The 13434-nt window shown below is 36.9% G+C and overlaps 2 protein-coding genes across 3 annotated transcripts in view; both read right to left on the bottom strand.

The window, feature by feature from the left end:
* The window catches only part of rlbp1a (retinaldehyde binding protein 1a), a 5106-nt gene extending 4698 nt beyond the window's left edge, over positions 1 to 408 (bottom strand). The window contains exon 1 of the mRNA XM_035652206.1: positions 349 to 408. The gene's annotated coding sequence lies outside the window, so the exon portion shown is untranslated. The remainder of the gene's footprint in view (positions 1 to 348) is intronic.
* A 5733-nt stretch (positions 409 to 6141) lies between these two features.
* slc39a1 (solute carrier family 39 member 1) lies at positions 6142 to 11233 on the bottom strand. 2 transcript variants are annotated; one of them, XM_035652207.1, is made up of 4 exons: positions 10962 to 11233; positions 9649 to 9779; positions 8931 to 9239; positions 6142 to 7446 (listed from the first exon to the last, which is right to left on the bottom strand). In XM_035652207.1, exons 1-4 carry the CDS (start codon positions 11074 to 11076, stop codon positions 7093 to 7095), a joined length of 909 nt encoding a protein of 302 aa, XP_035508100.1. In that variant the 5' UTR covers positions 11077 to 11233; the 3' UTR covers positions 6142 to 7092. The 2 variants fall into 2 exon arrangements, with proteins under 2 accessions (XP_035508100.1, XP_035508102.1); XM_035652209.1 differs by having other exon boundaries at positions 8931 to 9220.
* Between the last annotated feature and the right edge of the window lie 2201 nt (positions 11234 to 13434).

Genomic DNA, 13434 nt, shown 5'->3' with positions numbered 1-13434 from the left:
TAAAGTCCTTTAACCAATAATCATAACACAGATGCTCTAATGCTCATCTCCAGCTAAAGTATGTGAGTGTGTTAATCCACCCCTCAAACTGACGGATCAATTACATCATTACAAAAGTGCAATGAACAAAACATTCAATGCATGGACACTAATTTTACACACTCTAAGACACATTACAATCAACAATTGTTATTCAACATCCAGTGAAAACAAGTATTGCTTATCACACAAGTTATTGACTAGTTTTAATCTTCATTTAAACAATCCCTATATCCTTATAGTCATCATTCATCTTTATTTCCTGATCTATCTAGGGGTCATTTTACCTAAAGAGCCGGGCAGACTTACCTTAAGCAGACAGGATGAGAGGAGTACACAGAGTGGCAGAGGAGACAACCGGAGGAGAGAGGACCAGGAGGGGAGGAGTTACTGAAAACGTCACTTGAAGTAGGATTAAAATGACACAGAGGATTACAATGAGTGGCTAATCTACATAGTGCAAACTGCAAAGTGAAGGGAGAGCTGAAAGGTGTCCTGGTCTGGACTGTCACTCTGGTGGTCCTGAGGGGAAAAACACCGGATGAAACACATTTAGAACACATTAACAACACTGCCTGGGAGGCTGTAGTACTGCTACTGCCCTAGGCGTGAGGAAAACTGAGGGGTAATTTGGTAAATTCAACAGGTTTTTAGAGGGCATTTCCCCCTGTTTTTGCTTCTCCGTGAAAAGTTCAAATTTGGCTTACCAAAATCCCAGGCCACACCAATTCCCGAACCTCCCCACATTACCACAGCCTCTATTCAGTCAGGTTGTGAAGAACATGATGGCCCGGCTGTAAGACATGACCAAGGGCCTCCAGACCCTCTGCAAGGACGGAGGAAAACTGAGAGGAAATGGTAAGTTCAACAGGTTTTGTGGAAAATGCAATGACATTTATGAAAACACAACAGAATTAGAAATATTTTTTGTGTTTTACATCTCTGGGCCACCATACTCTGGACTGGTCATTTTCACAACACAAGATTTTACTTTGAAAATAAGCAAATATAACTGCATCTCAAAGAGAAAGTAAAGAATGAGATGATAGTAATTGCGGTTTTTATATGACTTTTATGTTTTTTATTCATGCACAAATTGAAGCTCCACACACAGTATGTTACGTATTTACCTATTAAACATCATATTTAATGACACTGGAAAATTTGTAGGTTTTTTCTCACCGCTGTCTCGCACATCCCTGTTTCCTCTGTGACACCATCAAGATTAGCACGTTAGCCCAACACATGTGACATGAAAGGTGGGATTTGTGTTTGATACTCCTGTGTGCCTGTGGAAATGTCATATGAGAGAGACGACCACCTGTGAAGGACTCACACTTTCAGCTTCACATTACACATTCTTTGAAATCCTCAGCAGAGGGAACCACTTGTTTTGGCGCCCAGATTATGGATTACTTATCCATGATTGCACAACATCAGAAAACTCACCTCTCCTCTGTCATTAATTACAGTAATTGAAAATCAAATTAGGTTTGCTTTTATATTTTGGAGGTTGGTGTTAGTTTGTTATGTATCTATGTCCACCTTTATTGCCTCCACCTTTGTTCCTTACAGCAATACATTTATAAATACATTTATAGTCATGCTAATGCCGTTAGCACTGAAACATTGAAAGCTTTCATTAACTCCTGGATAGATGGCCATTTTGTACAGACTTTGCCTCACCAGTTGGTTGGCATTTGTACGTTTGAGTGTCTTAAAAACTATTGGACACTACACACATTCATGTCCCCTCTGAATGAATTGTTACAACTTCAATGATATCCTGATGATTCATCTAGTGTAGGTCATCAGGTCAAAACTTAAATGTGTCTTATACTTTGGTTTATGACCAAATACTTACACATTCACATGACAATCAGTTATACTTATACTTTGTATTTAGTGCTAACTAGCTAGCTTTAACATGCTAACACACTAAACTAAGAAGGTGAACATAAACTATACCTGCTAAAGATCCACAAGAAAATATTGATTGTCATTGTGAGTGTGTTCACATGGTGACATGGTTTTCCATTCAGACATTTTATTTNNGTCATTGTGAGTGTGTTCACATGCCAACATCAGCGTTTAGATGAAATAACCATTAAACCTCTATATAACCTCCTGGAGCCGCTAGCATGGTTGTAGCTGTTTCTGTAATAATCCACTAGGATCTGCACATTTGATCAGTTTAGATTTGGACAGTTTTCCATTCAGACATTTTATTTTTGCACATTTTACAGTCTTCTCTATATTGACAATTCTTGTTTATCATTACATCTTCCTTACATTAGTGATCTTGTATTTAAAAATGTATTTGTTTTTGTGCATAGGCTACTCTGTTTTCCATTTTGCGTATCAAGCTGCCTGAAGACTCTCAGTCATCAAGGTTTATCTAGAAATACTGAGTGAACTGGACACTGTTTTATTCTTGAAGATGTTGCCACTCATCCAAAATGTGTCATTCCCATCTGGTCTGACATTTTTTATTTCAGAAATACATTCGCTCTCTTGACACTCTCATAGGTTGACTAAATGTGAAGCTACAGCCAGCAACTGGTTAGACTAGCTTAGCATAAACACTGCACACATGGGAAACAGCTGGCCCGACTGATTCACCTATCAGCACCTCTAAAGCTCACTAATTAACAAATTGTATCTAATTTGTTTAATGCATACACAAAAACAACGTATAAGTCATTTTGTAGCAGTGAGCAGGCAGATTTTGGTCCCATTCTTAATGCTAAGCCAAGCTAAGTCAAAGTGTTGCAATCTCCTACGTCTAGTATTGATCTTCTCATCTAACTCTCGTCATGAACGTGAATAAGCAGATATCACAAAATAGCAAAACAATTCCTTTGACCTCTTTCAGGCCTTTTTTAAGGGATTTTTTGTGTTAGAAGCAGTCAGTAAATCAATAGTCATTCACATTTTCACTGTAATAATTCAGTCTTTTATTGAATGATCAGTACATAATAGATTAAAAAAAGACTTCATACTCTGTAATCTGTCAGTCGTATTAGTGAGGTTGACTACTTCCACACCACGCCTCCCAGTCACCTCACACTATCACACAGATCATCATAATTATCATAACAACAATAAACAAAATAACACACAGGACATTTCAACATATGATCAGTGTAATTCCTAACCAGGGTTTGAGTTATGAGCTGTTAGCTTTGTGGGGGTCTCTAGAATAACTAAAGTTAGGGTTGGAGACAAATCAATAACTGCAAGTTTCAATAGTCTGAAATTCTGCCCTTTTTGGTATCATATGAGTTGGTTCCCACGTAACTTGAACCCTTTTCCTGACAGAAAATGCATGATATTTTAACATAATCATGAATAAATAAGGCAAATCTGAAAAAGGGCTAATTAACTAAAATAACTAAAGCTAACTAAGGCAAAGAAATACTGAATTGTGCATTAATCAAATAACTGTTTATTGAACTGAAAACTTTCAACGATGGCTTGCATATTTTTCTCTTCCCTCTTGATATTGTGCACCCCAATAATAAAGCATGCCATTGGCTCATGAAAAAGCAGACCTTGTGTAGGCATAGGACATGATCTGCGTCTTGTCTGAGAGAGGAGAATACAGTTGAGTGCCATCATTGAGCGGATAGAAGAGGTTAATGAGCTGTGGGTGAACAGAGGAAGCGTCCATTCCACATTAAAGCTCGATGCTCTGCTGGGTCTCCATCCTCCACACACTGAGGCCTCTGTCATCCAGAACTGGCAGACTTACTGTACTCCATTATTGTTCCTCTATCAGCACCTCTCATTAGTGGATGCTCATGAATAACCTCCAATTCCCTCGCAGAGATAAACAGGGGTTAACAATGTCTCCATGTATTATGTCAGACGTGGCTAAGTGTTTTTGTCTCTGGTATACGGTTAAGTTCTTTGATGTAAATTAATTCCTGCAGCTATGTCACTCTGCAAACCAACATATAGGTTATAGGTTTATATACTGTTGGTAGTCAATCTACAGCAATGCATAGTATTCTATAAGATCTTCATATGTTTGTTTGTCGCTGTCCTGTGAGAACCATTCTAGAAGGTCAACTTTTCATGAGCTCAGTCCTGTTTTCAGCTTTGTGACATTGCATTGTCCAGCAAATCCAAGAGGGTTTTAAATACTTTATTTAATTCAAGAAGCAGAATATTCTCAACCCATAAAGGAACACTTCATCAAGTAGAGTATAAGAGTAAAAGTAAGTACAACTACCTTGAGAAAATGCATAGAATTTTCTTCCACATGAATCAGACTCTTCTGGTGTTTGGATGTATAAAATATTCAGAGGGGGAAAGACCTTTTTATTAGTGCAGTGGTGTATCCATCAGATGACGGAGAGCACATAGAAACAGGAAGGCAAATCTAAACCACTTTCTAAGTAAAATAAAATTACTTGATTATGAGTTTTTCCACTAGTGTCAGATTATTTCAAGTCTGAAGACAACAAGGACTGATAAAGACTTAAAATCAGATGTTTTTCACAGCAGACTCATTTGGGGTGGGATCACAGGTATTACTAATAACATTAACAAAGCTCTGTTCCCTTTGGTGATCATCATTTTCTTTAATTACACCTGTGCTTTATCTACTGTCACATGTCAAAATGTTCTGTGTCAAAAAGGCAAATTAAGCGAGGCGGCCAGAGGGCTTTTACAATGTAAAATACTCTCAGAAATAGTTTTATTAATAATCCTAAATCACTGAAGTACATTCCTAGAACTAATATTCCAGTCCTTTAATCCTGCCTCTGTGAAAAACGGCCCTCACTGGGATCAATCAGAGGGTCAACACCCCCACCTGGTGGCACCTGCAATCTGCTTCCTCATTACCTAAAGGGCATTAAATCTCCCACATCAGAGCAGAAACCCGGCAAATAAGGAAAACATTCAGCATCAGTTATTGTAACTTAATTCAAGATTTCCTTGGATTAGGATTAGAGGAAGAGGAAATAAAAAATGGTGGCTCTTCTCTCTAAAAAGGTGCTCTATACTCAGAATAGGCTCACTGCACCAACAAAAAAAAACATTAATATGTTTTAATAAAGGAGGATCTGCCCACATTTTATCTCCTATGATTGTCTAAGGTGTACTTTTTCTGAAAGAGTAATTTGACTGCACTGAAGTTAAATTACAAGAATGTCTACATTAAGTATTCAAATATGTATTTTATCTATCATTATTATTCTATTAACACACCTAACATTACTTACAGACACTTCTGCGAACAACAAACACATAGGCCGAAAATTTTTTAATCTTTACTCTGATGGAGTTTACACAACAGACAACAAAGTCACCTCTCTGATGAGATGAATAATCATAAGGCACAAAATAATGCATCCAAGTATACTTGCACAAAAGTCAGTTGATGTTTTTGTATCTTACAAATACAAATAACGTTTTGTATGTTACAATGCACCGGTGGGACAAAAACCACATGACAACACTGAAGTGAAAGCAGTAGCATTCCTTTTGGGGAACAGTTTCATCATACTACTTTCAGTATTCTTCATCAGATGACCTTTAAAGGAAAAAATTATAATAATCTGCACAAAACATGAGAAATGCCCCATTTGAATTTGCATTGATTTTTGTTGACATTTGTTCCAGTTTTTCATGACAACCAACCCAAACTTTCCAGCTTCCTGCTATTTGTCTGATGAGGAAACAATGTGACAATCACATGACGGACTAAAACAGGAATTGTGACTAAACAGAGAGCTTATAACTACGTATAATTGGATACGCTGACTTTAGGTGTAGGCAGGCTGAAAGCACAGTTGGACTGGGTGTTCTACTTGGTTTAATTTCTTAATGCAGAAACAAGTATGTGTGGTTGTAAAATGCTAACCGGGATCAGTTTGTAGAATTGAACCTGTTATCTTGTACTTCTCTCTGTGCTGATATTTAAAGTGTCTGTATTTGTTAACAATAGAAATAGAGAACTAAAAGCACTCTACATAGAGATGTTTTTTTAATAAAGTAAATATACAGTAACAGTCTGGTCTAGTAAGAGTGGACAGAAAGGACTAAACCAGGACAAAGGTCAACATAATGTAAATAATAATGTTCAGGTTGTTTAAATTTGTGGAAATAATCACTGATTCTTTATTAGAAAAGTGCAAACAGAATAAAAACATATCCCACATATTTTCTCATCATTGTCTTTTTTTTGCATACAACTTCTTAAGGCATCAGGGAGTCAGTTTACATTTACACTGGACAAATGACATGTTGACCAATGATCTGCGATGAGACGTTAATAGCAGCTTAATGCTGGAATTGCACTAAAACGCCAGTATTTATCAAATAAACTCGGGTCAGTGGAAACACCATTACTAACACAGCCAACCTTCCAGCTGAGCCTGTAGTAAAGAATATACCATATGAAATACTTCAACCAAAGTGAAGGCACAAACAATGCTTTTTGGAAAGAAGAAGCTTCCGATTTGAATAAGGTTAGAATAAAATGTAAACATTAAAGTTCTGGAGGTAATGATATACGGACATGATTGAATTAATTACATGGTACCATACATTTAAGGCAACCCTTTGTTTCCAGTGGTTTCCTTAATAGTGTCAAAGGTCAGAAACGGTGGTTGTTTGCAGGTCCAGAGCATGTTTGAAAACAAGACCAGTGATAAATGAGGGGACTCATGTGATATTCTTTCCCCTGTGCTTCTCTCAGTCGTTCAACAAACTTATCGTCGTGTTTCCTCTTTACATAAAATCCTCTTTAAAAGAACTTATATATACACTTATTGTCCGGACTGCTCCTTCATGAAATGTTTTAAAAGTATACTTAAGGAATAAAACACGAATTTTCATGCTCCCTTTGACATTAAAAACTCCAGAGTTGGGTGTACCAGGATGCAGCAGTAAACCCACTTCTTCTTTTTAAATGAAGACAGTTTGTCTTTCTGTACAAAAAGTCAACCACAAACTCGTGGGAGCTGCAGTAGTTGGCACAAAGCATCCCGGTCACGTTCATGACAGATATGCCAACTGAAATTACGACTTCTCTCAGTCTCAGCCCAAAAACGTCAGAGCTGCCATGATGCTGAAGCCTAGCAGGATGAAGAGCACCTTCAGAAGCTGCTTCCCGGGCGAGTTGAGCTCATGCGGAAGTATCTCGAGAAAGGTGATGTAAACAAACGTCCCTGCAGCGAGCCCCTCCAGGATGGCCTGGATCAGTGCTCCAGCTGCAAGCTGAGCCTCCATCACGCTGATGCCGATGGCGATGCCAATAGGTGACATCAAGGCGAAAACTCCGATGTAAGCGGCCACCCACAATGGACGAACTGCGCTCTGGACCAGCTTCACAGACAGGCTGAACACTATGATGCTCTTGTGGACAAGTATAGCTATGCAGATCTCTAATACCTGGAGAAAACAAAGAGGTTTTATGGTCATTTCCTCTGTTAATAGCTTTCATATAATGGCTGAGAAACATCCAAACAATAGTAAATGTTGATGACTCTGTATGTAAAGGTTGGGTTTCATTTTAGTTGGTAAACGGGATTGGGCAATAAGACAATAACGACAACTGCCATGACAGCTATGTGATCTCTGGAAATATTGGATCATTGTGGACAATGTTGTAGAACATAGAGCTGTTCTGCTTTGTGGCTAAATCAGATTTTCCTTTTAGTTTTTATCAATAAAGTACCCGAATATTTCAGGTGTTCAATTTGCTCAGTCAATTTAATATGTGATTACTTTATGCATTAACTGTTTGTACCTGCTCTCATTTAATTTCCCAGAAAATACACAATATTATAACAAATCAATATAAAAATATAAAATAACATCTTAAATATAAGAATATCTGCAATATAAGATTTATCCATATCTGAACTGATCTGTAACTGATTAACAACTGGCTTCAGAATAAATCATTACACTAAAAAAGGAGCACTGAACGGGTAACTTCATCAGTTTGTTAGACGTCTGTCCGCAGGGCACTCTGTTGCACCTGTAACCACATCCTCCATTCCCAGGACACTTCTGCATCACTGTGGCAAGGTGAGAACCTCAGCTCCCCTTTCATTCAGTAGACTCAGGTCAACTAAAGGGACATTCTGATCTATAGCATGATATATATACGCAGAATATGAACGAATATGTTTTTAAATCCTAGTGTTGTTTTCCTTGAGTGATGTGATGTTTAATTATTCTATTTATAATAAATCTTTCTTTTGTTCTTTTTGGCATCTTCTTGTATTGTAATTCAAAAATGTAGTTACAAATATTTTTATGTTCTTGAACATGCCATCTCATTGCAAATTGATTTATCTAGTTAAATAAGGTTTGTATATATATATATCTTATATTTTAAACTATTAATTAACTGTTCAATGTCTATTTTTATAAATAGTAAAGTCAATTTCCTACACAAACAACACACAGTTACATGTAGATGAAAGGTCCTGAGTTAATACTCATACTATGCCGTCTTGTGACCAGAAGATCCAGATCACTCTCATGACAACGAGATTCCTTTCCTGTCAAAGCGTCCTGAAGCTATAAACTGAAACCCGGCATTCTTCTTGCTATATGAGCGTGCTGTGAATGTGATACCGACTTTATTTCCGCAAGACACTCCTAAGACCAATGATTACAAAGGGCGTGACATGTAGAAAGTGAGAAGAACCAGATAGGTAAGTTTTAATAAGAATATGATTCATTAAAAGTGTGGGGGGAAAAAGAAAGCAGAGAAAACAAGAAATGTTTTATATTCTGTGGAACTTTGAGTGGATTTAAAGGTCCCATGTGGAGTTTTAGATCTCTAAAAGCACTATGGTTGATGCAGGTCCCTTGTTTCATATACAAGGAAACTCCACAGGACCCTTTTAACACCTTCTTACCTTTGAGTCAGTGCTCTGCAGGCCGATAGCGAGACCCTCAAAAACCGAGTGGAGCGAGAGCGAGAGGAAGAGCATGAAGGAACGAAAGGGGGAGTGAGCCTGAAAGTCAACGTGGATGTGGTGGCCGCTGTTCTCCAGATCAGGGGTCGTTCCATGGCCGTGCCCGTGCCCATTCCTGTTGCCCGGTATAAGGGGTGCCCTCTCCTCCTGAGCCCCTCCCATCTCCCGACAGTTCAGAACGATCCTCTCCAGTATGAGGACGGTGAAGAAGCCGACAGCCATGATGAACTCTGGAAGAGGGAAAGTGGTCTGTTTGAGACCAATGCAGAGAGATGAATCAGTTTGTAGGCTCGGGCTGAAAAGGTCAAAACTTGGGAACAGAGACTGTAAACAGACTACAGCACCGCGTGTCTATAAAGACCCTCAGTCAACAAGAACAGGATAGAGGTCTATTCATTGATACATTATTTTATTTTAGTTCTGGTCCAGTTCCTGTTTACACTGAGGTTTTACAAACAAACCAAGAGAAGTAAACATGATGTTATACAGACAGGAAACTCATTAACTGGAAAGTTTTGGCGATTGACCCACATCTTTAATGCCTCTGATGTTTATACTTATGCTCTTTATGAAGAAATAACTGATTATAAGCCTTAGAGGATTGCAAATTGACTGCATGGCCCCGGGTCTGTCCAAATCAGCCCATACTTGGACGTACCTCCACCTTCCGAGCTTCCAGCTCGGCTTTGATGTCCGACAGGTAATCTGGAATGATGTCGAGCAAACATGCTGCCAGGAAAACCCCACCGGCAAAACAGCTGATCAGACTCAACACTGTGCGGTGGATTTCTGCAAATGAAAAAAGATAAAACATCTCCAGTGTTTCAAAATGAACTTACACACAACGGTAAGATTGATCCAGACAAAAGGCCATAAACTGCAGAGTAAAGAAAGCTTATTTTCCTTTTTTAATGACTGTGATTTTGTAGATTTCTCTGCAAAAAAAGTGAATAAATGAGGCATTTTACACTTTCAATTTTGTTTTTATCACTTTGTTGAATAAAAATGTCTATAACTGAAGGATTGATGGTACATCTCAGACATGACATCCCAAATTAAATCACTGCCACTCCTTCCAAAGTTAGTATAATCATCATGTGACACATCATGAGTATGAAAGTACAGAAGTTAAAATAACTCACATTACGACACACAAGGATGTAATGTAGAGAAATTATACTTTCACTTCCATATAAGAAAGCCAAAGTCCACCAGCCTCGTTTTGCAAATTCATACATAAAATCCGATGTGACCATTGGCTCAGAAAGTTTAGGCTTCATCCCTGTCAGGTGACTCCAGCCCAGGGGGGGTTTATTATTGGTAGTAAGGACATTACAGATTAAAGCTGAGTTAAAAGATTAATGTAAGTATTAATGTAATGTAAACAGTTTCAAATCACCACAAAGCCATATGTACATAATGCTAATAAAATACAACATTAAAACATTTGCAGGAAGCATTATTAGTTCTCGCTCGTGATGGTGGTTGTGTGATTTATGTCCAAAGGATTGAAAACCTTTTTACCACCACTCGGGTATCACTGGGTTAATGGTTTCTAGGTCACACTTGATACAATCAATAGGATTTAATTTCGTTTAAAACACTATCTACTGCAAAACATGTGATTCATGTTCAGACGGCTGGTGAACCCCACTATCTAAGACCCTGTGCCTTCCGCTAACCGTACACCAAACCTCGTTTAAGCTTCTGGCAATTTAAGAATGCCACCTTGATTTGCAAATCATAACACATCGTAGACTATAAACGAAAAGTGCACATGAATCAGCAAACTTCCTTTTTTAATTCGGCATCGGAACAATAAAGCAACAAATAACGTTGATTGCATAAAACAAGGTTTGCTGATTTAGCTGAGATTGATGTAGGCTATCTTAATGACTATCAACGCAAACGTTAACATTTTGCCAATATATATATATATATATATATATATATATATAAACGTGTACCAACCTGTCCCGTTGGTGTCTCTGAACCATTTGATTCGAGCAGGGATGAATCCAAAAAACAGAGTTAAGAGCAACAAACCGACCAGAGCGCCTATTTTAACCTGGAGCAGATAATCCATCCTGGGGCACAAAGAGAGAGAGAGAGAGAGAGAGCTTCACTGCCCTATCATTTATTATTTCAGCTATGAAGCGAGCCGAAGCTTCACCAACACGAAGTCAGGAGTTTCTCTGACAGACATCAGCCAACCTAATGTTGTTATCTAGAAAGTGGCAGCGCTGTTCAGACACTACGGTGGCCGAGAGGGGTCGAAGATAATGTTTCGAAAGAGCTGAATAGGGCGCCCCCATCTCTTTACCAGCTTATTTATAATAACAAAACATAGTCTGTGTTGGAGAAAGTGTAATTAGTTGTTAATACAGAATGTTTATAATAACCTAATATTGATCTTTTATCAGAAATGTAATTAAAATGGGTTATAAAAGAAGTTAAAGTACCAATACAACAATGTAAAACTACTCTTTTATAAGAGTAGCCAGGTTTGGAAGGGTTACTTTAAAAATGTAATGATATAATTACAGTGTCACAATATTAAGTGAACTTAATAAAAGCCTTTCTCATTCTAGCACACTGTTTAAATGTCTTATATTTCATTTGTATTTATTGTTCTTATCATATTCTAGCTATGGGTGTTTTATTCCTTAATTTGTACGTTTTAATTGTTTGATTTTGTGCCTCATTGTGATCAATTTTGCAATATGTTTTATTATTAGTTTTATTATTTTATATTTTATTATTTCTTTTTTATTATGTATTATTATTCTTTACCGATGGGGGTCTTTTATCCTGCCTTAATAATGCCTTTTAATTGTATTTTTTGCCTAGTATCTCCTGAAATGTTTTTAATCCTGGTTACTTTCAGTTACTTTTGGATTACCTCAACACCAAATATGTAAATAAAAATAAGAGAAAATAAATGTCAACGTAAAGTATTGATGTGATAAATATATATTCTATAAGAAAACAGAACAATGTGACATTTAAAAAGAAAAGGGACAGAAAACAGAAAACATTTTTTTAAAAGATGTTTAGCCTTGAAAAAAGTCTGCCTGCTTGTGTAGTTTTAAAGAAAAACTGATGTATTTTATAATTGTAAACCTGCTAAATAAGCCGCACTTTTACCCATTTTAATTCATTACAGTTACCTCTTTTTGTATCCTGATTACATAGCTCAGTTACATGTAATCCATTACTCCCTGAGTCTCCATGTAGACTTACTTAAAGTATGAAAAGTAAAAGTCCTCCTGCACTGTGATTGTTTACTGTGTGACATTATTAAAGATTCTGCAACAATATGTGAGCAACATTTTATTGCTGTGGCTAACTTTGACTGTTTTACATGCAGTTGTTTAGTCCATTATTTGACAGTCAGTCCAGGCTTTTCTTGTTATGCTATGTTCGGTGTAACTCTTTTTTTTTACGGTAAAATATCTTTTTCTGTGCTTTGTAATCTCTTTGTTGTCTGATACATGTTTCCAGTGGTTCAATAAAAATGTCAAGGCCAACTGCTCTGGTGTTTATCTTACTGCTGTGTCCCTGCACAAACAGTAGGTCAGGCAGAACACAATCAGTTATTTGGTAATCCATTAATAAATACTCATAGGTTTCAAACTTCTCAATAACCCAGTTATAAATGCTGATTAGGACATTTCTAGGAGGTAAGTAGTCAAAAGGTCCATTTGAGAGGACTTTCTGATGAACTAAAAACCTAAAAAGACAAACCAAGTACTGAAGGACAGTGTAAAAAAAAGGGCACCATCAAGCAGACAATTATGATGCATTTATGGTGAAACATCCTAGTCAAGGTTAAGATTAGCACCCTAGAGGGCACGTCATCAAACTGGTACCTATAGTTTATCACCCAACTGTGAGCACCATTAAACAAAACTTCATTCATCCCATATATTTGGATGTCAGCAGAAAGGTCAAAACCTACACAAATAAGCAGGGGCGGTTCTAGAGAAATATTTATGGGGTGGCCAGTGGGTGGCATGGAGGGTTGAGAGAAATATATTTAATCATGTATATCAATGTTTGATATCTCAATAAATAGTTTCAATTCCCAAATAAATGTATGTTTTTCATAAACGTAAGCCTATCACAGTCTAAAATGTGTTCATTTCCGTTTTTTAACAAGTAATTTTAAAAAAATTAAATAAAATAATGTGTTAAATTTGACAGTATTTCAATCATCAATAATCAATAAGATCAATAAGATCCAAACTACCTGCTTGGCTACCTACTACTAGATGTAAGTAAGAATTTGTTGTGTTCATGCATAATAATAATAACAATAATAATAATAATAATAATAATGATAATGATACTAATAAAAGTATTAGTAGTAATATTAATATTAACATTAATATTAATATTATTGTTATTAATAATAATAATAATATTAATATTAATAATATTA

The sequence above is a fragment of the Morone saxatilis genome, unplaced genomic scaffold (genome assembly GCF_004916995.1).
Source record: "Morone saxatilis isolate NCDOM2014 unplaced genomic scaffold, NCSU_SB_2.0 Contig11, whole genome shotgun sequence".
In the NCBI taxonomy this organism is placed as follows: domain Eukaryota; kingdom Metazoa; phylum Chordata; class Actinopteri; family Moronidae; genus Morone; species Morone saxatilis.
This window is presented reverse-complemented; position numbering and strand designations above follow the sequence as displayed.

Coding starts and splice junctions, on each gene's coding strand:
- slc39a1 (XM_035652207.1), bottom strand. CDS start 11,076: ATGGATTATCTGCTCCAGGTTAAAATAGGCGCTCTGGTCGGTTTGTTG. Junction 9,780..10,961: donor CAGAGACACCAACGGGACAG/GTTGGTACACGT, acceptor TTTCATTTGCAG/AAATCCACCGCACAGTGTTG. Junction 9,240..9,648: donor TGGAAGCTCGGAAGGTGGAG/GTACGTCCAAGT, acceptor GGTCTCAAACAG/ACCACTTTCCCTCTTCCAGA.